The sequence below is a fragment of the Ctenopharyngodon idella genome, chromosome 13 (genome assembly GCF_019924925.1).
Source record: "Ctenopharyngodon idella isolate HZGC_01 chromosome 13, HZGC01, whole genome shotgun sequence".
NCBI classification, from domain to species: Eukaryota; Metazoa; Chordata; class Actinopteri; order Cypriniformes; family Xenocyprididae; genus Ctenopharyngodon; species Ctenopharyngodon idella.
The window spans coordinates 26510132-26533508 of NC_067232.1; the positions used below are offsets into that span (position 1 = coordinate 26510132).

The 23377-nt window shown below is 38.0% G+C and overlaps 1 protein-coding gene across 1 annotated transcript in view; it reads left to right on the forward strand.

Moving 5' to 3' along the window:
* The window catches only part of nid1a (nidogen 1a), a 47900-nt gene that overhangs the window by 11902 nt on the left and 12621 nt on the right, over nt 1-23377 (forward strand). Inside the window, exons 8-14 of the mRNA XM_051915782.1 lie at nt 414-647; nt 4212-4349; nt 4825-4953; nt 6959-7102; nt 12441-12560; nt 15318-15542; nt 16192-16355. Of these exons, the coding sequence (XP_051771742.1) occupies nt 414-647; nt 4212-4349; nt 4825-4953; nt 6959-7102; nt 12441-12560; nt 15318-15542; nt 16192-16355 (1154 nt within the window). The remainder of the gene's footprint in view (nt 1-413; nt 648-4211; nt 4350-4824; nt 4954-6958; nt 7103-12440; nt 12561-15317; nt 15543-16191; nt 16356-23377) is intronic.

Below are 23377 nucleotides of genomic sequence, written 5' to 3' on the forward strand. Positions count from 1 at the left end.
ACATTTCTATTTCTAGATTTCTATTTCAAATAAATGCTGTTCTTTTGAACTTTATATTCATCAAAGAATCCTTAAAAATAAAATGTGTCACGGTTTCCACAAAAATATGAACTGTTTTCAACATTGATAATAATCAGAAATGTTTCTTGAGCAGCAAATCATCATATCAGAATGATTTCTGAAGGATCATGTGACACTGAAGACTGGAGTAATGATGCTGAAAATTCTGATTTGATCACAGGAATAAATTACTTTTTACTATATATTCACATTAAAAAATACCGTATTACCTAATGCATCAACTGCCTTTACAATTTTCACAAAGATCACATGTACTCGTCTCTCATGAGTAATTTCTATCATGCTTTCTATTCAAGTCCTGTTGTGAAGCCATGTGTGTCTCTTCCTGTCAGTGATCACCTCTTCATCCACACGGGAGTATGTGATCAATCTACAGGACGGTTCGACCCAAAGCAGAAGCTACAACTTCAGAGAAACCATCACGTTTCAGGGCTGCCAGCATGATGAAGCCGTCAGAGCTGTGCCGTCCACACAGATGCTCAGCGTCGACCAGGTGTTCGTCATGTACGATTTTAACGCAGAGCTCTTGCGTTATGCTATGAGCAACAAGATTGGAGACGTCAACGGTAAGGGCTGATCTGCAAAAATATTTTACCTTTCAGACAGACCTACAGGCAAAAACATTGTCTTTTCATGCACTGGACAGTTTTGAGATTTTGGGCTATTCATAAAATGTTGTTTCAGACTAGTGGAAAGAAAATATTTTACACATTTACTAAACAGGGCAAATAAATTTTCCGCAATCCCATAAACGCACAGATGGAAGTGGAAATTTCTGCAGGTGATTTACTGACGATTAAATTTAAGGATTAGTTCACCCAAAAATGAAAATTCTGTCATTAATTACTCACCCTCATGTCGTTACAAACCTATAAGACTTTCATTCATCTTCAGAACACAAATTAAGATATTTTTGATGAAATCTGATAGATTTCTGTCGCTCCAATGACTGCCTTTGCAACTACCACTTTGACACTTCAAAAAGTTCATAAAGAGATTGTAAAACTAATCCATATGAATTGAGTGGTTTAGTCCAATTTTTTTGAAGAGACTCGATCGCTTTTTATGATGATCAGACTGAATTTAGGCTTTTACGTAAGGGATAATGTACATCCAGCCGGTTGTTATCTCAGAATAAACCCAGACAGGGTGATCAGGTGATCTTGTATCAGCCTGAAAGGGGTTTATTCTGAGATAACAACCGGATGGATGTACATTATCCCGCTTATTACACGGCTACTTGCCACATAAGTAAATAATTAGACACGAAATATTGATCTGAGTCCGCTTCCGTGGAGAGAGCAGTTGCTCGCGTGGCAAGTTCAAACTAGACAGAAACACATTTAAGAGATACGGTACAGTCATACAGCATATTACACGGCATTTCGCCACATAAATAATTATGGGGATAAGATATTGATATGAGATTAAACTGATTTAAAATCGTACCTGTTTGTTGTCTTAATCCATTACAGTGAACAAAACAATAGTCGCAAGCTGCGTTTGTATGAAACGAGAGAGCGAGTCCGTGATACCGGATGACATAATTAAATAACTACACAAAATTTGACTGCTTTTTAATATTTTATTAGCTCACCAAAGGCAAAACTTCCACGAGGAAAACCCGTTCCTAACAAGCATATAGCACTGCAGACTTCAGTAACCCGGATGAGCCTGTGTTAACTGTTTTCAGCGGTTGTTATCGGGGAATAACATACCGCTGGATGGCGCCATTGACCAATCAGAATCAAGTATTCCACAGCGCCGTGTAATAATCACATATAAACATTGATCAGCAAACCGAACTTGAATGGCGCGTGATAGCAAACCTCTTCCGGAAGCTTAAACGTGCTGCGTAACACACGAGAATGACTCTCATTGGTTACGCAGCACGTTCTTGCACGTCATTCAAGTTCGGTTGAGCTTCTGCTTATGTTCGCTGATCAATGTTTATATGTGAATAAGAGCCTAAATTCAGTCTGATCAACATAAAAAGCGATTGAGTCTCTTCAAAAAAATTGAACTAAACCACTCCATTCATATTCATATCCATTCAAAAGTTCATGTGACTGCAGTGGTTCAACTTTAATGTTATGAAGTGACGAGAATACTTTTTGTGTGCCAAAAAAACAAAATAATGACTTTATTCAACAATATCTAGTGATGGGCGATTTCAAAACACTGCTTCATGAAGCTTTACGAATCTTTTGTTTTGAATCAGTGGTTCAGAGCGCGTATCAAACTGCCAAAGTCACATGATTTCAGTAAACAAGGCTTCGTTACGTCATAAGTGTTTTGAAATTTCAATGGATCACCACTGGGGGGCGTGACTTTGGCAGTTTGATACACACTCTGAACATGAACTGTTTTAAATACGTCTTTAGTAGCTTTCTGGGCATTGAAAGTGTTAAAGGGGGGGTATCACACACACCAATTTATACCAATCTCGTGTTAGTCTTGAGTACATATAGAGTGACAATGCATCCTTCATATCTCCGAAAAGTCTTTAGTTTTATCATATTTATAAAAGAAAGATACGCTGTACCGAGTCTTTCCGAAAAAAGCCGAGCTCCTGGAGGCGTGCCGTGGGCGGAGCTAAGGAGTCACGAGCGTGCGCAGCTTTTGCGTAGAGATCGTCTGTAAGCTGTGACATCATTATAAATAAAAAGGGAACAAAAACATTCGTGTTGTTTACATTTTACGCACTTGCGCGCTGATTGCCAAAAAAACACAGACATCTGATGCAGCTTTACTCACCACCCGTGATCTGCAAATCCAGCGTCGAACTGGAACTTGTTTACAAAGCATTCATCACCAAAATCCCGGGAACAAACAAACATACGTGCACAACTCCGCTGCTGCCCCGGGAAAACAAACTTCACCCACTGTTCCCTTAACGCTGGGTTCTTTGGGAAGCTGAAAAAGGTAATCTTTCCCTCACAAGCAAAAACACACTCCTTTGGTGACAGGAGCTGCGTCTCATTTCGGAGACTGCGCCCTCTGCAGGTTGCATTTGAAGGCTGCATACTTCATCAAGGATGTCATATTTAAGAAAAGTAACCGTAATAAAATTGATATTCATTGTGAGGTGTAAAATACTGTAATCTCTTTCTTACGTTGCAATCTAACTGGTTATTTTTCTTAAATGAGACTGCCTCGATGATGTATGCAGCCTTCAAAGGGTGCAGCCCCTGAATTGGGACACAGCCATTGTTGAAAAATCTCTCGGCTTCCGTATCCCGAACGAAGCGCGTTGATGGCCGTGCTCTCGCTCTTGTTCTGGGTGATGTGTGTGTGCACGCTTATCAGGGAGAAGTGCCTGTACAAGGAATTCCCTTTATTACGTGATACAGGCCATAATCGAAAAAAAATTGGCGAAACATGACCACAACCGGAAGTAGTATATTTGGCACAGAAATACTCCATCATACGTCCAACTCGTGTTTTGAAACTTTGGCCATGTTTAGCATGAGAATGCAACTCTTTAACAGTGTAAATAAGTCAGAATGCATGAAATAGCATTATACCCCCCCCTTTAATTATCTTGCTGGCAATGGAGGCCTCACTGAGCCATCGGATTTTATCAAAAATATCTTAATTTGTGTTCTGAAGATGAACGAAGGCCTTACGGGTGTGGAACGACATGAGGGTGAGTAATTAATGACATTGCGCTCGCGCCATGGCGGATTCACTATTAACATGGAGGAAAGACTGAACGTTCTCCAGAGAGTAATCCTTTTATTTTTAATATTTGGCATGTTTGTGTCCCTGTGTGTAACAAGCAGAGTGTAGCACGTCGTGCACCCGCCTATAGGCACATATTACTAATGCGCCCTTTAAATAACAAAAAAACGAACAAACACTGTGCCACTGACTTTAGGCCAGGTTTTTCAGTCATTGTCAGTTGCCTCAAAATAGCAACACGCCAACAATGCACCTGTACACACCTCGTTTTCAGACCAGCACGCCCATGGGCGAACAGATGGACACGAGTGCATTTGCTATTTAAACAACATGACGCAGGATGTGAAAATGATAACTGCGTCAGGCTGAAAAAACACACATTGCGCCTTTAAGTTTAATGTGTATACATAATCTGTGGAAATAACAATTGATTCTTAAATCCACAGGTGGACAGACGGAAGAGAACGCCTGCTTCACTGGCAGACACGGCTGCGATACTAACGCCGTCTGCCGACCCGGACAAGGAAACCAGTTCACATGCGAATGTGCCGCAGGCTTTACTGGAGACGGACGCGCCTGCTATGGTACGGTGCTCTGGGATAGTCTGAGATTTTACTATAATTATATCTATCCTCAGTATATCATTTCAATTAAAACCATTTCCTATTTAATTTCCCTCCTAAAACGGCCACTAATCTGCCTCTTTCCGAAGGGAATTCGATTTTCTCTATGAAAGTACAGCTCGTCTTCCTAAAGGGGGTCATTTCCAGAGCAATCTTCTAATCAGACGTCAAAATTGTCTCCGTGTCCACATAAATATTCCCCCAGACGTCTAAGGATGTGACCCATCCCTTGATGCTTAAAGGAAATTACACAAAAACGGGACGGATGTTATCTTAAAAAGCTGCAATTATGAGAACCGATTGTATCATCGTTAGGGATCCATGGGAATGTGACCTATAAGGAAGTCTTTTTGTTTACGATAGCATTAAAGTGGTCGAAGAAATCCTCACTTAAGCCCGGTTCAGTATGTTTAGTCTGCTTTCCTGTTCTCATTAGACATCGATGAATGCAGGGAAACCCCTCAGATCTGTGGGCCAAACGCCATCTGCAACAACCAGCCAGGAACGTTTCGCTGCGAGTGTCAGGACGGCTTCCAGTTCGCTAGTGACGGACAGACATGTGTTGGTACGTGAGTCAGTACATGTTTATGTCTGTTTGTGTTCATCATCATTGTTTGTTGATAGAATCCCCCTCTGTTTAGATTACAAAGCTAAAATCAGTCGGTTTGCATCATCAAATGTCCACATTCCAAAAAGTAATGGATTAAATATCTAAAGAAATCATAAGACTTGATTTTAATGAGATTGCTTTTGTTTTTTCAAGACAAGATTGAGAATAAATGGAAAGTGAATGGAGATTTAAGTCAAAATCTCTTACTTCTGATGTTTTTGAGAAGATAAAGACCCAGGAGAAACTCCCTATAGAGGGTGTCACTCATCTGAAGCTCATTATTTCTCATTATTTTAGCCTGTAAACCATGACTTAATGTTTATAGAAGTCAATTAAAAATTTAAAATACTTTATGGCATGATTATGTTTGCATACAATAATGCGAAAGCATTGTACACAAAATAAGTAATGACAGGAAAAAAATATATACAATAACAATAAAAATTGTGTTAAAAGGTGCTAAGTAATGAATAAAATATGCTGTTTAATATTTTTGTGTAAACCATTTTTTTCAGGATTCATTGTTAAATAGACCCCAAACTTGTAAACTACTGCTGTTTTAAATGAAATTAAGATTTTTATTCTGCACAACTGAATGCATTAAATTGATTAAAAGTGAGAGTAAAGATTTCTGTTTCAAATAAATGCTGTTCTTTTGAACTTTCTATTCATCAAAGAATCCTGAAATAAAAAAAAAAAGATTAAAAAAAAAAAAAACTGTTTTCAACATTGATAATAATCAGAAATGTTACTTGAGAAGCAAATCATCATATTAGAATGATTTCTGAAGGATCATGTGACACTGAAGACTGGAGTAATGTAACTTTGATCACAGGAATAAATCACAATTTAACATATATTCACATAGAAAACAGCTATTTTAAATTTTAATAATATTTCACAATTTTTAACGGTATTTTTGCTCAAATAAACTGACCCCAAACTTATAAACGGTAGCGTATGATGACACAATTGTCTATGTAAGCTGCTCACAAATACAATACATTGTGATATTTGTCTTTATTAACTTATTTTAAACATATTAAATTGAAAGAAATGTTACTTTAGCTTTATTCCATCACAAGCTGGCTTGTGATAATACAGTTACTGAAATATCTAACAAATGCATGATATTGATAATTTAAATATTTTTATTTCAGACAGAAAGTAATGATGCTAAAAATTCAGCTTTGATCACAGAAATAAATTACTTTTTACTATATATTCATTTAGAAAACAGCTATTTTAAATCGTAATAATATTTTACAATTTTACTGTTTTAACTGTATTTTTGATCAAATAATTGAAGTCTTGGTGAGCAGAAGAGTCTTCAAAAACATAAAAAGAGTGTGAGTAGAGTGTGTGTGTGTGTGTTAGTGCCGTCAAATGATTAATCACGATTAATCGCATCCAAAATAAAAGTTTGTTTACGTAAAATATGTGTGTATACTGTGTATATTTATTATGTGAATGTATAAATACACACACATACATGTATTTATTTAAGAAATATTTACATGTATACATGTATATTTATATAATATATAAATATATATATATATATATATATAAAATTAAAATGGATGTGCCATTGATGTTAAAATGAATGTGAATAGCAGCTCAAATCCTTTGATGAGAAATGTTTGGTTTAGGATTGAGATCTGTGACTTTGGGTCACAGTTTGAGACACTGTTGAGATCTCTAAAGGAGATGCATGTGAGATTACTGGGGTCTTTTCTCTAAAACATCTAAGAAGCAGTAGACTTCAGCAAAAGTCTCAGTTTGCTTTCTTTTTAATCTCATTTCTGTCTAGGAGAATCAAGATGGAGATCTCTTGTATGATTCCTGTGGGGATATTCAGACACTCCTGTTTCAAAATGTGTCTGTCTAATAATAAGTGATTGAACTAGATTATAACTGTAAGGTTTTATTTAATCCATTCTCTTGTGTTAATCTGTAGAAGTGCACCGTCCTGTGGACCCGTGCCGCACCGGCACTCATGACTGTGACATCCCTGAACGCGCCCGCTGCAGCTACACTGGCGGATCTTCCTACATCTGCTCCTGCTTACCGGGATTCATGGGAGATGGACGAAGATGTCAGGGTGAGTTACTACTTCTCTGTGCCAGCTGTCACTTCCTCTCTATACCAGACACACTTTCATTTATAAGACAAGAAGAATGCACACCATTTTATGCGAAACTGTACTAGTTGACAGTAATAAATTTCATATGCATTTTCATCAGTGCAGTAGTGATCATATTTACTGTAAACTACTGATAAATCAATGTGATTTTATTTTTCAGCAGATATTTGGCCATTATTGGCTGATTAACTTGCCTGATTGATTGATCGATTCTGCCTAGTGTTTTTTTAATGTAATTTTATAATATTTTTAATTTCATTTGAATTCAAAATACAAATTTTCATTATTTATATCAGCCACTAACTCTGGTTTTGCATTGGCAAAACTCGTATTAGTCAATCGCTAAATGTTTTACATCTGCAAATCTTCATTAGCTGTCAGAGAAATGTAAGTGTCATGTTTTATTTTTGCTCTCGATAAGTTCATTATAGATATGTTTGAGCGCTTTATGTCGCTTATAATTGACTTGACGTGATGTTAATGGATTTGACCTCAGTGTAATAATTAGCCGAGAGGGAAAACATAGCCCTTCACCTCTGTTTCTAATCCAATCACAACTCCTTCATTTAGCAAGTTTTTTTTTTTTTTTTTGCATTTAACTCAATGAACATTTAATTTTATTTATTATTTTTATTATTTAAATTGAATACATTTATTTAATAAGTAAATTTATTTAAATTTAGTTCATTTATTTTATATTTAAATTTAATAAATATTATTTATATTTTATAAATTTATGAAGTAAATTTATACTACGAGGCTGTTGAATGCTTAAATCTGATTGGTTGTCGAACGTTCTAAGGTGTGCAGTGCGGTAATGACAGTTAAATTCATAATGAATACACCGCGTTCCAAATTATTGTGCAAGTGACATATCAGTAAGATTTCAGTAGAATAAACATTCAGATTTTAGTTTTTCTTAGAAAATGTTTGTTTGTTTATTTATCCATGTCTTTTTAGATAACTGGTATCAATCTCAGACAAAATAATTTGCCAGGTCTATGGAAACCCTACTTAGAGGTTGTTCCACATTATTAAGCAAGTCACAGTTCTCATGCAATATGGGGAGGAAGAAAGATCTTTCTGAAGATGAAAAGCATGAAATGGTCCAATGTTGTGCAAAAGGCATGAAAACAACTAATATTGTGTGAAAAGTGAATGGAGATTATCGAATTATCATAAGATTTGTGAGTGATTTAGAGCACAGAAGAACTCGGTCAGATAAAGGCTTATTAATGAAAGTTCATGTCAAAAAAATGAATTGTATTAAAAGGGCAGCTATAAAAAAAAGCCAGTGTTGAGCAGCAAACAGGTATTTGAAGCTGCTGGTGTCTCTGGAGTCTCAAGAAGCTCTCCATGCAGGCTGGCAGTTGTGCGTAAAGATGCATTTCAGCCACTCCAAACCAAAGCTCACAAAGAGAAACATTTACAGTGGTGAATGGCCACCACGTTCCAACAAGACTGTGACGTCAGCAGGGAGCTAGCGGGTGATGATTTAGGCTGGAATTTTGGGAAGTGAGATGGAAGGTCCCTTTAGGGTCTCTGGGGGTATTAAAATGACTTTTGCAAGATTTGTGGAGTTCATAACTGGCCATTTTCAGCTATGGTATAAAAAGGAGGATAGTGCCTTCTGAAATACAATGCACTATGCACTATCCCATGCTGCAAAAAAACACTACAGCAATAAAACTGTTTGAAAATGTATTTCTACACCCACTGTAAATGTTTCTCTTTGTGAGGTTTGGTTAGTGGTGGCTGAAATGCATCTTTACGCACAACTGCCAGCCTGCATGGAGAGCTTCTTGAGACTCCAGAGACACTGCTGCTCAACACTGGCTTTTTTTATAGCTGCCCTTTTAATACAATTAATTTTTTTGACATGAACTTTCATTAATAAGCCTTTATCTGACCGAGTTCTGCTGTGCTCTAAATCACTCTCAAATCTTATGATAATTTGATAATCTCCATTCAGTTTTCACACAATATTAGTTGTTTTCATGCGTTTTCCACAACATTGGACCATTTCATGCTTTTCATCTTCAGAAAGATCTTTCTTCCTCCCCATATTGCATGAGAAATGTGACTTGCTTAATAATGTGGAACAACCTCTAAGTAGGGTTTCCATAGCCCTGGCAAATTATTCTGTCTGAGATTGATACCAGTTATCTAAAAAGACATGGATAAATAAACAAACAAACATTTTCTTAGAAAAACTAAAATCTGAATGTTTATTGTACTGAAATCTTACTGATATGTCACTTGCATAATAATTTGGAACGCGGTGTAATCCTAGTATTTTTACTTCAAAGAACGCTCTCTTTATAATGGCTGAAGCTGTCGATCACGCAGCGCAAGTTTATCTGGACACTTGCCAAAACTCCCGTTACAGTGACGCTCTTACACTACACAATAAATCTCCTACTGTATCTACATCGTGTTTGCATTGTTAGTTACGGTGAATGCATTTCATGAGAGTGCAGAAATTGCATTGCAATGACGAGATCACTGCATTCACACGAACAGACTGTCATCTGCTCAGTGCTCATCACTGCAACCTTCCATGTGACAGGAATAGATCTAAATATAATGCAGTAATCAGCACTTTTCACGATTCGTTAATCTCGACAGCTGTAATAATGAAAAAGTGGTACAAGTATTTGAAAGGATTCCACAAAGATGTCAGCCAATCACAGCAGTGGCCGTTTACCCTGAAGTCTCACAGCAGACACGCCCCTTAAAACAGAGCGTTCAAATCAGAGGGCTAAAATCAGGGTAGGAAATAGCCATTTATTTCTAAATTATGACAATTTTTGATGTAAAAATCATACTAACATTATAAGTGCACCCCAGGAAATATTATAAAATAATGTTCATGACCCCTTTAAAATAGTTTAGCAACTTAAAAGCTACATGACATTTCTCACTAGCGTGTTCTTGAAGCAGATAAACTTACAGTTTCGCTATTAGTAGAGACGCTGCTGCCGAACACTGTTGAGAGACGCACAGACTCAGGTAATCGCATACGCTTCATCTCTCTCTCTCTAATAACTGCGTTAATAACTGTATTATTCTGCTATCAATGGCTCAAGCCTCAGTTACTTGCCAGTCCCTCCAGTTTTTCACGATTCCATGATTGCTGAATACAACGCAAAATCAACAAAATAATTTTTTTTCGATCCTGCATTATTCGTCATTTCACCGCAAAATAATTGCAAAAAATAATTTTAATCACAAAAATAAATATTATCTAATTGAATTATCCCTAATTCCTAATCCCTAAAAGCTGCACTGCATTATTTTTCATGAGGATAGCCTTCAGACCGTCGCGCGATGTACATGCACAGTAGGCTCTGTGGTTTGTGCATAGTCTGTGTGAAAGCAAAAGCGAATCTTTCCCACCTGTCGTCTCGCATCCGTGCCAAGGAGCGGGCAAAGCGATTACGCGACATGGATGAATGACAAATAAAAAGTATGTCATGCCTGATAGCACTAAAAAAAAAAGGAGTTGATAAAAGCGCTGTATAGGCTACACAAACTCAATTCGGCTCTGACACACTGACCGACTGGCTGCGGATTCTGTGCATGTGTTTGCCGCCTGTCAGCGCTCGCGTGTGCATACCGAAATGTGTTGTTATTTCTAGGCTTATTGCTCTTGAACGGTCAAATACACACATAATTATACCTACATGTCCATCTTGGCGGTTATGTCTTGAGTGAACAAGTTTGGGAAGTGTGTCAGTGTTGGATCCGCTCATTACAGTAGGTCTTAAAGTGAAAGCAACCTAATATATACCCGCTCCTGTCTGTGTCGTTAATATTAATCAAACAACAACAGGGGAAAAACAAACAGTACTTAAAGGAACGCTACACTTTTTTTGAAAATAGGCTCATTTTCCAACTCCCCTATAGTTAAACAGTTGAGTTTTACCATTTTCGAATCCATGCAGCCGATCTCCGGGTCTGGCGGTACCACTTTTAGCATAGCTTAGCATAGTTCATTCAATCTGATTAGACCGTTAGCATCTCGCTCAAAAATGACCAAAGAGTTTCGATATTTTTCCTATTTAAAACTTGATTCTTCTGTAGTTACATCGTGTACTATGAAGCAGGCGCAATGATGTTACGCAGCGTCTCTCACAAATGTCTCCATGGTTGCTAAGGCACGCTCCCTGTGCAAGCAGGGGGTCACAGGCGCTGCGTAATATCATTGCGCCTGCTGCAGCCATGGTACGGCAGCAAAGTTCCTTGATTATTACGCCGGAATGAGAGTAAAGTTCCTAGCCATATCGGCCTAGAAAACCACAACTTTTCATTTTCCGTCGGTCTTAGTACACGATGTAACTACAGAAGAGTCAAGTTTTAAATAGGAAAAATATCGAAACTCTTTGGTCATTTTTGAGCGAGATGCTAACAGTCTAATCAGATTCAATGAACTATGCTAAGCTATGCTAAAAGTGGTACCGCCAGACCCGGAGATCGGCTGAATGGATTTGAAAATGGTAAAACTCAACTGTTTAACTCTAGGGGAGTTGGAAAATGAATCTATTTTCAAAAAAAGTGGAGTGTTTCTTTAAACTTAAAGCACTGTTTGTATCTGAATTTTTATGTTGTATTTATTTGTCCTATTGTAATTTGTTTATTCTTATTTTATTGCTGATTTGGTCACATTTCCCTCCGTAAGTGATCATATTATTAAAGCTAGATAGCCTAGTACACCACTGGACTACCCTTTTTTGGCAAGACACCACAATAAACAAGATTTGTGCATTTTGTTTGTTTTGTTGCCATGTATGACTATTGTGCATCTAACATAATACATGGTAAATGTGGTATTGTAATTAAATAAAAAACATCCACAGTAATCAAAAATCGCAAAAAAATATCGCGAAATCCTGAGGGACTGACTAGCTCTAAAATGTTTCCTTACTTGTTAGGGGCCATTCACAAAGAATGCGTTTTTCCTTTCCAATGCGCTACTTTTCCATTGTTTTCTATGTAAACACACGCTAGATGGACGTGTTTGACCGTTGCGCTTGCGTCTTGCATGTTTTGCAGCGTCTCGCATGTGAGCGCCGCGTTTTTTAAGACGCCGTGTCAAGTTAAAATAATTTCAACTTTTACACGCAGTGCCAGTCATCAATGTCACTTCCATAACAGTGGACCAATCAGATGACCCCGGAGGCGGGGCAAGCGTTGTGAGCTTTTGTTTCCAGTAGCAAGTTAGCGTGTCAACTTTTTTTCCATGTCAAAAATAGCCATTATTGCATCACATCTTTCTTTCTTTCTTTTCTTTCAGACATAGACGAGTGTCAGGTGAGCCAGTGTCATGTGAATGCCGTCTGCTTCAACACACCTGGATCCTTCACCTGTCAGTGTAACCCTGGTTTCTATGGCGACGGATTCCACTGCTCTACAGGTAGATTCCATCTTTCAATGAAGATCACTTCTGTCTTTTGGTTTATATCACATGGGAGTCTAATTCTTTCAAAGTGCTCTTCTTTCTTCTCATTTACTCAGACCAACAACTCTCACATTAAACTGCTTTGCTAGTTTATTCATATTCCTGTTAAATACCACTAAAGCCAAAGTATTTATTACTGGCATATTTTGAGAAAATTCATTAGGTTTTTGGACAGTGTGGCTTGTACATCATTGCTTAAGCATCCAACTTTGAGCAACACTACAGTATTGCAAAGTTTCAGTGACTCAAACAAATAGGAAGCAGCTCATTATGCTGTTACTTAGAGCTCTTTTTACCCACAGTTCAAACCACAAACCTTATCAGTCGTTCTAATGACAGACAACCCTCAACTCTTTAAATATTACAACATGACCTGACATCTTGACCTCTGAGTTAGAGGTTTAACCCTGCTGTCATGAATATCATCTCGACAGCTGCATGCCTGCTGGGAACTGGACAGCTGCTTTTGTTTCTCATAGTTTTAAGACCCCGTGAAATCAATATAGTTGAGTTTTGTGACGTTTAGTCCATGTTTCTGAGCTGGAATGTCATCTATGTACTAGCGTAGTCCTAAATAAACTTATATCAGAAATATACACTACCGTTCGAAAGTTTGGGGTCAGTCTCTTCTGCTCACCAATGCTGCATTTATTTGATCAAAAATGGAGTAAAAAATGTGAAATATTATTACAATGTAAAACAGCTGTTTTCTATGTGAATATATAGTAAAATGTAATTTATTCCTGTGATTAAAGCTGAATTTTCAGCATCATTACTCCAGTCTTCAGTATCACATGATCCTTCAGAAATCGTTCTAATATGATGATTTGATGCTCAAGAAACATTTCTGATTATTATCAATGCTTCAGATTTTTGTGGAAACCTTGATAGATCTTATTTCAGGATTCTTTGATGAATATAAAGTTCAAAAGAGCAGCATTTATTAGAAGTAGACATCTTTTGTAACATTATAAATGTCTTTACTGTCACTTTTGATCAATTTAATGTGTCCTTGCTGAATAAAAGTATTAATTTCTTTTTTCAAAAAAAGTCGTACTGACCCCAAACTTTTGCGTACATTTAAAATCGACATGCTATTCCTTCTCGGAATAGTATTTAAAACATTTTTTTTTTCACACAATTCCATATGCATTCTTTTTTTGTCCAATAAAATGCTCTCTAAATGAGGTTTGTTTTAAATATAGGCCTCATTTTTATACAAAATATATTTTCTGATTTCTTGATTTTGAATGTTCTTGAAAGGTTTCCTGAGATTTACCTTAATAATGCAGAACAATCTGTTGAGCATAACCTCATATTCTTTTACCCATATTCATTGCAAGTTCTAAAATAATAATTTTTCACGGTTTAAAATCTACTATGAGCGCCAGTATTGCCTAAATCTGTCCAAGCACGCTTCTCTTCTGTGTGTCATTTACATTATGAGCGCTGTCATGATTGTGGTAGTAATGGTATTGATTAGTGTGAAGTTTTGTTGTTGTAACCTGATTTGCTGTCGATGGAAGAGCAGATGGAGGTCTTGAGACTGATGTAATGTTTCATAGCAAATCAGCTGGACTCACACGAGCATAAACAGTTGCAGATTTGAACTCTGGGCATTAGCATTGATTGATTTTCCCTGGAAATACTCGAAATTCTTAGAAAGAGATGAAGTTTGCATGAAGTTTGATCCTTGATCTGTTTGGCTGGATAACTTTAGCATTGAGCTTCTGCTGGTTGATGTTGCAAATACTTTTCACACACTAAATGTGTCAGTCGCTTTTCATGTTGACCAGATGGCCTCTAAACTGCAACTAAACCAGGCTTTATGCTGATAGTCAAAAGTCTGGCTCTTTAAAATGTAATAGTTGCATTAATAATATCAGGTGTATGTGTTTTTAACTCTGTAAAGCCTGACATATGACAAAGCCTGACGTAGTCTAACAAATGTAATTTTATGAAATGGAACAGTTTATTTTAAAAAAAAATCTAAGAAAACAGTTTTAATATGTGTGTTTTTGTTTGGTATCATTTGATACATCTGGGTTTTATGGCACATATAGTATGATATACAGCACCTCGAAATTCAGAGGCCCAAACTGAGCAAAAATATACAATTTGGTACAGATGCTGATATTTATACGGACAAAAAGTAAGATGAAATTCTGATGCTTGTAATGTAAATCAGTGAGATCTTTATAACAGTATATATATGCCAATAATATGTCTTAGTAAGATGATATTTAAATGCTTAGATTTATGATCAAAGCTCTGTAGCTTTAAAACATATAATGCAATACAATGATGATTGAGAGATGAACAAATAAACCTTCCTCAAAAGCCTGACGATCATATTTGATACTCATGATTTTTCTTATAAATGATGTCTGGATAATCAAGTGAACCGAAGTTGCTTCCGTCCAGCTGAAATATTACTAACAATATCAAAGTTATTCTGTTTACTTGATAAAGATTTCACAGCAGAAAGACACACGAATCACGAGCTGAAGGAGGACGTTTGTACAATTATACTAGAAGACCTTTACTTATTAAAAAAGTCTAAACTATTAATCAGACGACAGGAGTGTAGTAGACTGTGTGCGACAGGTTTATCAGCAAAGTTTTGATCATATTGATAATTTTAGAGGTCTTAGAAATTTACAGTAGGCTTTATAGGGTTAAGTGTGTGTGTGTATTATTTTATTTGTTCAGAACAAGAGAAGACACGCTGCGAGCTGCACAGGGAGAGCATTGTGGGCTCCAGGTCTGACCCCCGTGGTCCTCGTCCTGCGCCTGGTCAGTATGTGCCGACCTGTGATGCCAATGGCGAGTACGAACCCATGCAGTGTCACGCCAGCATTCGGCAGTGCTGGTGCGTGGACCGCAATGGAGTGGAGATCTCTGGCACCCGCTTGGGACCCGGACAATTTCCTGACTGTGAGTCCTCCACATGCTTTACTCATACAGACTCTGTTTCAAAACCTATGAGCTGCCTTATAAGGCAGCAGCCTAACTGAAAATGGGAATCATTAGTGACTAATTTGGAATGCTTGTTGCAATATTCTAGTAAGCATAACGTACATAAGACACACATGTTAGGTTATATAAGTCATTCCAGAGTTATTATAGTTAAAGGGGACCTATAATGCCCCTTTCACAAGATGTAATATAAGTCTCTGGTGTCCCCAGAATGTGTCTGTGAAGTTTCAGCTCAAAATACCCCACAGATCATTTATTATAGCTTGTCAAATTTACCCCTATTTGGGTGTGAGCAAAAACACAACGTTTTTGTGTGTGTCCGTTTAAATGCAAATGAGCTGCTGCTCCCGGCCCCCTTTCCAGAAGGGGGCAGAGCTTTAACAGCTTGTTTGTCCTTTTAAATTATTTTAAGCCATCTTGTGCCCCCCTTGGAAATGTGTTAATGTTGAGAACCACTGGGAAAATACCTACATAGTCAGCTCATTAGGTTTTGGAACAAAGCTATTGTTTTTATTGACACATTGACAATTTTCTGTATGTAGGTGGTGGATTTCCATAATCATATGAGTTAATTTATTGTCATTTATATTCATCTTCTGTTCCTCAGGTCATGATGTGCCCAGCCCGATTAGACCAACACCCAACCCTAGCATTAGTCCTTTGCCTCCTGGCAGTCACATCCTCTTCACCCAGAGCGGGAAGATTGAGTATATTCCTCTGGAAGGTCACAACATAAAGAAGAATGAAGCCAAGACAGTACTGCACCTCCCGGTAAAGCTTTAGCCTGGTGTGTCTGTTAGTGTAATGTAGAAGAAGACAGTTTAAACTAGTGATGCGAGAAACAAAGCTTTTCGAAACTTTGAATCAGTTGTTTTGCAAAATAATTCACTGTTTCGAAGTGTTCAAAACGCTGGTGAAGCCTGCTGGACAAAACATGCATAAAAACAACATTTGCAATGTTTTAATGAAAGTGTATCTATTAAATGCAATTAACAAATCTCCTAATGCCATGTATTTAATGAAGTATGTGTTATTTTATTTATTTGTAGGGATTGCTTTGTTTGTTTCACGGAGGGCTTTGTTACCCTGCTAAAAAAAACAGCATTGCTGGTCACAAGCATAAGGTTTTACACTCTGGGACCAGCATGGGATGCTGGTTGCTGGTTTGCTGGTGGACCAGCACTGGATGCTGGTTTGCTAGTCTAGCTTGGGATGCTGGTTGCTGGTTTGCTGGTCCAGCATGGGATGCTGGGATGCTGGCGGACTAGCATGGGATGCTGGTTTGCTGGTCTAGCATGGGATGCTGGTTTGCTGGCAGACCAGCATGGGATTCTGGTTTTCTGGCGGACCAGCATGGGATTCTGGGATGTGGGTTTTCTGGTGGACTAACATGGGATATGCTGGATAGCTAGTCTAGCATGGGATGCTGGGATGCTGGTCTAGCATGGGATGCTGGCAGACGAGCATGGGATGCTGGTTGCTGGTTTGCTGGTCCAGCATGGGATGCTGGGATGCTGGTTTGCTAGTCTAGCATGGGATGCTGGCGGACCAGCATGGGATGCTGGGATGCTGGTTTGCTGGCGGACCAGCATATGTTGTCTTTTGGATGTTAGTATAATCCCTGCAAGACCACAACAAAACCCATTTCTTACATATCACATTTCTTAGTGCATATTCGTAGTTAAATAAAGACTAAGACAATTTTTCAAATTAATTGTAATTAACATACTGGATATTCCCACCATTTAAGTGGCTTTCTTTTTTTCTCCTTTTTTTAGTTTTTTTTGTTAATGTCCATTATCTTCTCTGTGATATAACGGCCAGACTTTGAGGCCATTGGCTTCCAGTTCTTCATTTGCTATATTTTTCTGCTGTAGCCATTCACGGAAGATAGCTGAAAAAAACAACAACACATAAATACAACTATCAGATTCTTATCACAGTGTCCAAAAAATAAGTTAAATGCAGCTTATTTTTTTTTAAGTTAACATAAAAGGACCATTTGTAACCATTTTTTACTTCTGTCGTGTGACATTTCTGAGTGTTACCCTGCTAAAAAAAACAGCATTGCTGGTCACAAGCATAAGGTTTTACACTCTGGGACCAGCATGGGATGCTGGTTGCTGGTTTGCTGGTGGACCAGCATGGGATGCTGGGATGCTGGCGGACTAGCATGGGATGCAGGTTTGCTGGTCTAACATGGGATGCTGGTTTGCTGATGGACCAGCATGGGATGCTTTGTGAACGAATGTCACTTTGCGAATACAAAGGGACAATACAAAACAGAGCTTGGGCTAAAAATTTGTTTGTTTGTTTGTGATCCAGCTTACAGCCTGGATACTGGATACGGCAGTAATGAAGGTGAGAGCACTTTATTATAGTTTATCGGAGTTGATTTATGGATATAAAGTTTACCAGTTTATTAAGTACCACCTGAAAAGGCATAAGGTCTGTATATATTTGTTTACTGTTGTAACGAGTGTTTCTGTGTAATTCGCTGTGTATGTTGATGATAATGCAAGCGAGAGAGAGTTGATGGATAATATTTTAATGCACACATGCACTGTGTTTTATTAAGCTCTTACAGTGATTTTCTAGAGTGAAAACGGACGCTTCATATTTTGTGTGAAGTACAATAAACGTTATAAAACTCATCGGTAAACAGGCTTGTACTAATATAGTGGATAAAAACAAGAAGACAATATAAGTTATGACCATAATTGAACTAAACTATACCTGTTCTATCTCCATGCAAAATATATTCGCAGTTTCTGACATTATAGTGCGTCCTGACTGACTCCTGACAGCGGAGAACGAGCTGTTAAAGCTCCGCCCTCTTAGGCAGAGCGCAGCAGCTCATTTGCATTTAAAGGGCACACACTGAAACGGCGCGTTTTGCTCACCCCCAAAAAGTGGCAATTTTAACATGCTATAAAAAATGATCTGTGGGGTATTTTGAGCTAAAACTTCACATACACACTCTGGGGACATCAGAGACTTATTTTACATCTTGTAAAAGGGGGCATAATTGATCCCCTTTAAGTACAATTCAGACATTTGAAAGGTGTGCATGCTATCACTTTTGTCTATAATATTTCATGCTCATGGCTGCAGTGACATACTTTTTACTATCTTCACCTTTTTTTGGAGTCGGTGGCTGTCGGCTGGATTTTGTGGTGGAACACTTCTTGCCTGTATAGGCTGATTTATACTTCTGCGTCGAGTGTATGGCGTAGGCTGTGTGTACCATGCGTAGCCTACGACGCAGCCTGACGTGCACCTCTTCAAAAATGTAACAACGTGTCAATTCTACGCGGACCGCAAGCACTGTGATTGGTCTGCTGGAACCACTCCCTCAGGTCAAAAACCTGGTGCGGAACACTCGGAGAAGAGCGAGCGTTTTCAACTTCCATATGAATGAAAAAATGCTCTGTTTCAGGGGACACATGCAACAAAAGTCATTACCTATTTGCCGCTTCTAGTTGTAAGCTTCTCTGACAACGTACATGACAAGCTGCTTCTTCTTTGGCTTTTGCCTTGATCCTCAACATGACCGCAGACACTGCCTACTAGTGGTCTGCATGCATGTTGACGCAGACAACAACGCAGAAGTATAAATGAAGACAGACGCATAGCCTACGGCGCAGAGGCTCCGGCGTAGGTCCGACGTAGAAGTATAAATCAGCCTTAAGGATGCGCTCCCCAAGGGTTTTGGTCCCCCAGACTGCCACTGCCAGAGTCCCTGGTGCTGCTTTTGATTTTCTCCCACATGTCCTTCCTTAAGTGTATAGTCCCACCCAAGACAATCTGAAAACACCACAAAAAAATAAGTAATAAAATTAATCGTCACTCATTGTCCCCAGAACCTTTTGGCCTGCTGGTGGAAATTCACCTTTTTATATAGAACAAATGGTTATAAACGGAAAATTACCTCATCCATAAAAATCTCTACTCATTTATAAAACTGATCCAAGATCAGGTAAAAACCATATAGACACTGGTTCATGGGCTCACAGAGATCATTGCAAAACATTTTGAAACAGTTATGACGTAATGAAGCCTTGTTTACTGAAATCATGTGACTTTGGCAGTTTGATACGGGCTCCGAATCACTGGTTCAAAACAAATGATTCGCAAGGGTTTCAGAGCTTCACAAATCAGTGTTTTGAAAGCGCCCATCACATACTTGTGTTGGTTATGAAATGCGGTCTGGTCTGAAACGAGTTGGTGTATCTAGAAGTGCTTGCGTGGAGTATGTTTTAGGCTGAATGCACATCATTCAGACTGTGTTATGCTGTGTTATGCCTGATTCATTCTGCTGCTTTGAGACTCTGGTATGCATTAATGCAAAGCCTGTTTAGGGATGTTAGTAACTTCAGAGTGAACGTGTCACTGTGGTTTGCCTTCTGCTGCTCACAGTTTGTCTCTCTCGGCTAAATTGTTGATAACACGGAGCCAGAGAACTGCTGGGGGGCTCGCTGGGGAATTTTAGGATTGCTTAACCTTGTTTTTCTTGGAAATATTCGTATGAGAGAAATTGTGTTTATCCAAGCCATATGCTGCCTGTGCTGATTACATAACCTCATCGGCCTTTAACCATAAGAATGTGAGGAGAGATTCCAGGAGAAACAGACTAGACTATTTACAAAAGAAAATGATGTTAGCATGCGTGTTTTCTACACACTTGTTACTTGGTTAGTAAGTATAAAAATGTACATTATTACAGTCCAAAAGTTTGGGGTCGGTGAGATTTTTTTAATATAAAAAATACAGTAAAATTGTGAAATATTATTACCATTTAAAATAGATGTTTTCTATGTGAATATATAGTAAAATGTAATTTATTCCTGTGATCAAAGCTGAATTTTCAGCATTATTACTCCAGTCTTCAGTGTCACATGATCCTTCAGAAATCATTCTAATATGATGATTTGCTGCTCAAGAAACATTATTATCAAAGTTGATAACTGTTGTGCTGATTCATATTTTTGTGGAAACTGTGATACATTTTATTTTTCAGGATTCTTCAATAAATAGGAAGTAAAAAAAAGCCTTTATTTGAAATAGAAATTTCTGTAACATTATAAATGTCTTTACTGTCACTTTTCGATCAATTTAATGCTTCCTAGCTGAATAAATAAATAAAAATTTTACTTACCCCAAACTTTTGAACGGTAGTGTATTATTAAAGGGGGGGTATAATGCTATTTCATGCATTCTGACTTATTTACACTGTTAAAGAGTTTGATTCTCATGCTAAACATGGCCAAAGTTTCAAAACACGAGTTGGACGTTTGACGTATTTCTGTGCCAAAAATACTCTTCCAAATCCTCCCGAACTTCGAGTATGTTCGGGAGGGTCTGAGTGACGTAAATGGGGGAAGAGTGCGCGCACATCGGCCAGAGAGAGAGCAAGAGCACGCCCATCAATGCGCGTTTGGCTTTACGGAAGTCGTCTGCAGCGCTGCACAGGTCACAGGACTTCACGAAATCAACAATGTCACCAAAGAAGTGTGTTTTTGGTTGTGAGGGAAAGATAACCTTGCTTCCTAAAGAACCCAGCTTTAAGAGGTGCTGAGAGTTTTGTTCTCACGCATTACATTGATGCGCTCTCGACATTTGTCATTAAAATAACCATAGAAACTGATAGTTGCAATCGCGTTTTTGTTGGTTAAAATGAATGGAGAATATTTCGTGTTTTTCCGTGGCTGTTCGAGCCCTCAGGATCGGTGCTTATGGTTTCATAAACAAGGCCCAGTTCTACACTGGATTTACAGATTGTTTGAAACTGAAAGATGGAGCGGTCACAGCGGTAATGATCCCGGTCATGAGTTAGAACCACGGGTGGTGCGTAAAACTGCTTCAAATGTCTGTTTTGTTGGCAGTCGGCGCGTAAGTGCATATAATGTAAACATGAACGTAGTGAATTCATAAATTCATTATTCATCATTCATACGCTATATTCATTATAGTGATTCAAAAGTTATCCATGGATAACACGATGGTGTATTGCGTGTGTTTAAATACATTTGTTTAGCTGACCGATGATAGCTTGCAGGCGATCTCTACGCAAAAGCTGCGTGTGCTCGTGACAGCTCGTCACTCTGTCTCCGCTCACACGACACGCCTCCAGGTGCTCGGCTGTTTTCAGAAAGACTCGGTACAGCGTATGTATCTTTTATAAATATGATAAAACTAAAGACTTTTCGGCGATATGAAGGATGCTATACTACTCTATAGGTACTCAAGATTAACATGAGATTAGCAGAAACTGTGTGTGATACGCCTCACACACAAAAACCTAAATAAATAAATAAATAAAAACAAAACCTGATTTCCACAGAATTAAAATGCCCATCATTCATAGTTATGCACGTCACTTGCTTTTTGCATGTTTCCTATATGTGACCCTGGACCACAAAACCAGTCATAAGTCACATGGGTATATTTGTAGCAATAGCCAACAATACATTGTATGGGTCAAAATTTACTTTTATGCCAAAAATCATTAAGATATTAAGTAAAGATCATGTTCCATGAAGATATTTTGTAAATTTCCTACCGTAAATATATCAAAAATGTATTTTTGTGAGTTGATATGCATTGCTATGGGCTTCATTTGGACAACTTTAAAGGTGATTTTCTCAATATTTAGATTTTTTTGCATCCTCAGATTCCAGATTTTCAAATAGTTGTATGTCGGCCAAATATTGTCCTAACAAACCATACATCAATGGAAAGCTTATTTATTTAAAAAAATTTACCCTATGACTGGTTTTGTGGTTCACGATCACATATATCTTTGCTATTTTGCTGTAATGTTCAGCTAGCACACTTACAGCTAGCTGTTTTTAACATATTTTATGATGGTTAATAATATTGAGCACCTTACATTTCGGATAATATTGGGTCTGTTAGTATATATTACATCATCTTCCCAAAGGTAATCTGTGGGCTATAACGAAGACTTTATATATAGGAAGACGGTGCACTCATTTTACTTATGAATGGGAGAAAGTGCAATGTGCAATATGGCAGAATAAGTCCCGCCTTCTAAATAAAAGAGCCAATCACTGATTGCTAAAGTCATCGCGTCACTCCGGTTGCTATTGAAACAGTCAGTGTTTTAAGAAGCGCGTTAGGACTGCACATGCACATTAGCTGGTCTAACCTGAAAAAAATTCTTTTTAATGCTACTTGAGCATAAGAAACAACATTTATGGGTCAGTTCATGTCAGATTTTTTTGCTGATTTGAAATATGTTATTTAATTGTGAGTTCGGCAAGCAGTTTTTGAGATTTCAGGATTCACCCATTCAAATAGATAGGACTTGGATGCCCGAAATAGCTGCCTGGAGGTGCTGCAAATATGGCCGCCGAGTGAACAGACTTTCCTTGAAAGGGACTTTGGCTATACAGTACATTATAGGAAATGTCAGCACTCGTGGACTGTGTTTTAAACTGTTCAGATGGTTGTGTAAACATGCAAAATCTTAGGGTTTAAATATAAAAGCGTTTTTTATGTTTTCATCTATTGACTCCTGAAACTTACTTTTTAGGGGTCATTGTGTGCAGCACTGTGGGAAATCAAAAATCTGAATGAATTTTCATTCCCATCTGCTCTCATTTATTGCTCACATGTTAACATTTACTGTAATGACTAACATCAGTGAAGCTTATTAAACAAGGGGAAATTCAACTATGCGTTCGTAACAAAACTGGCCCGACAGTCATTTGACTCACTCACATTCTGATGTTTTGTCTAGACAGCAGTTCACAGACAGACAGATTTAT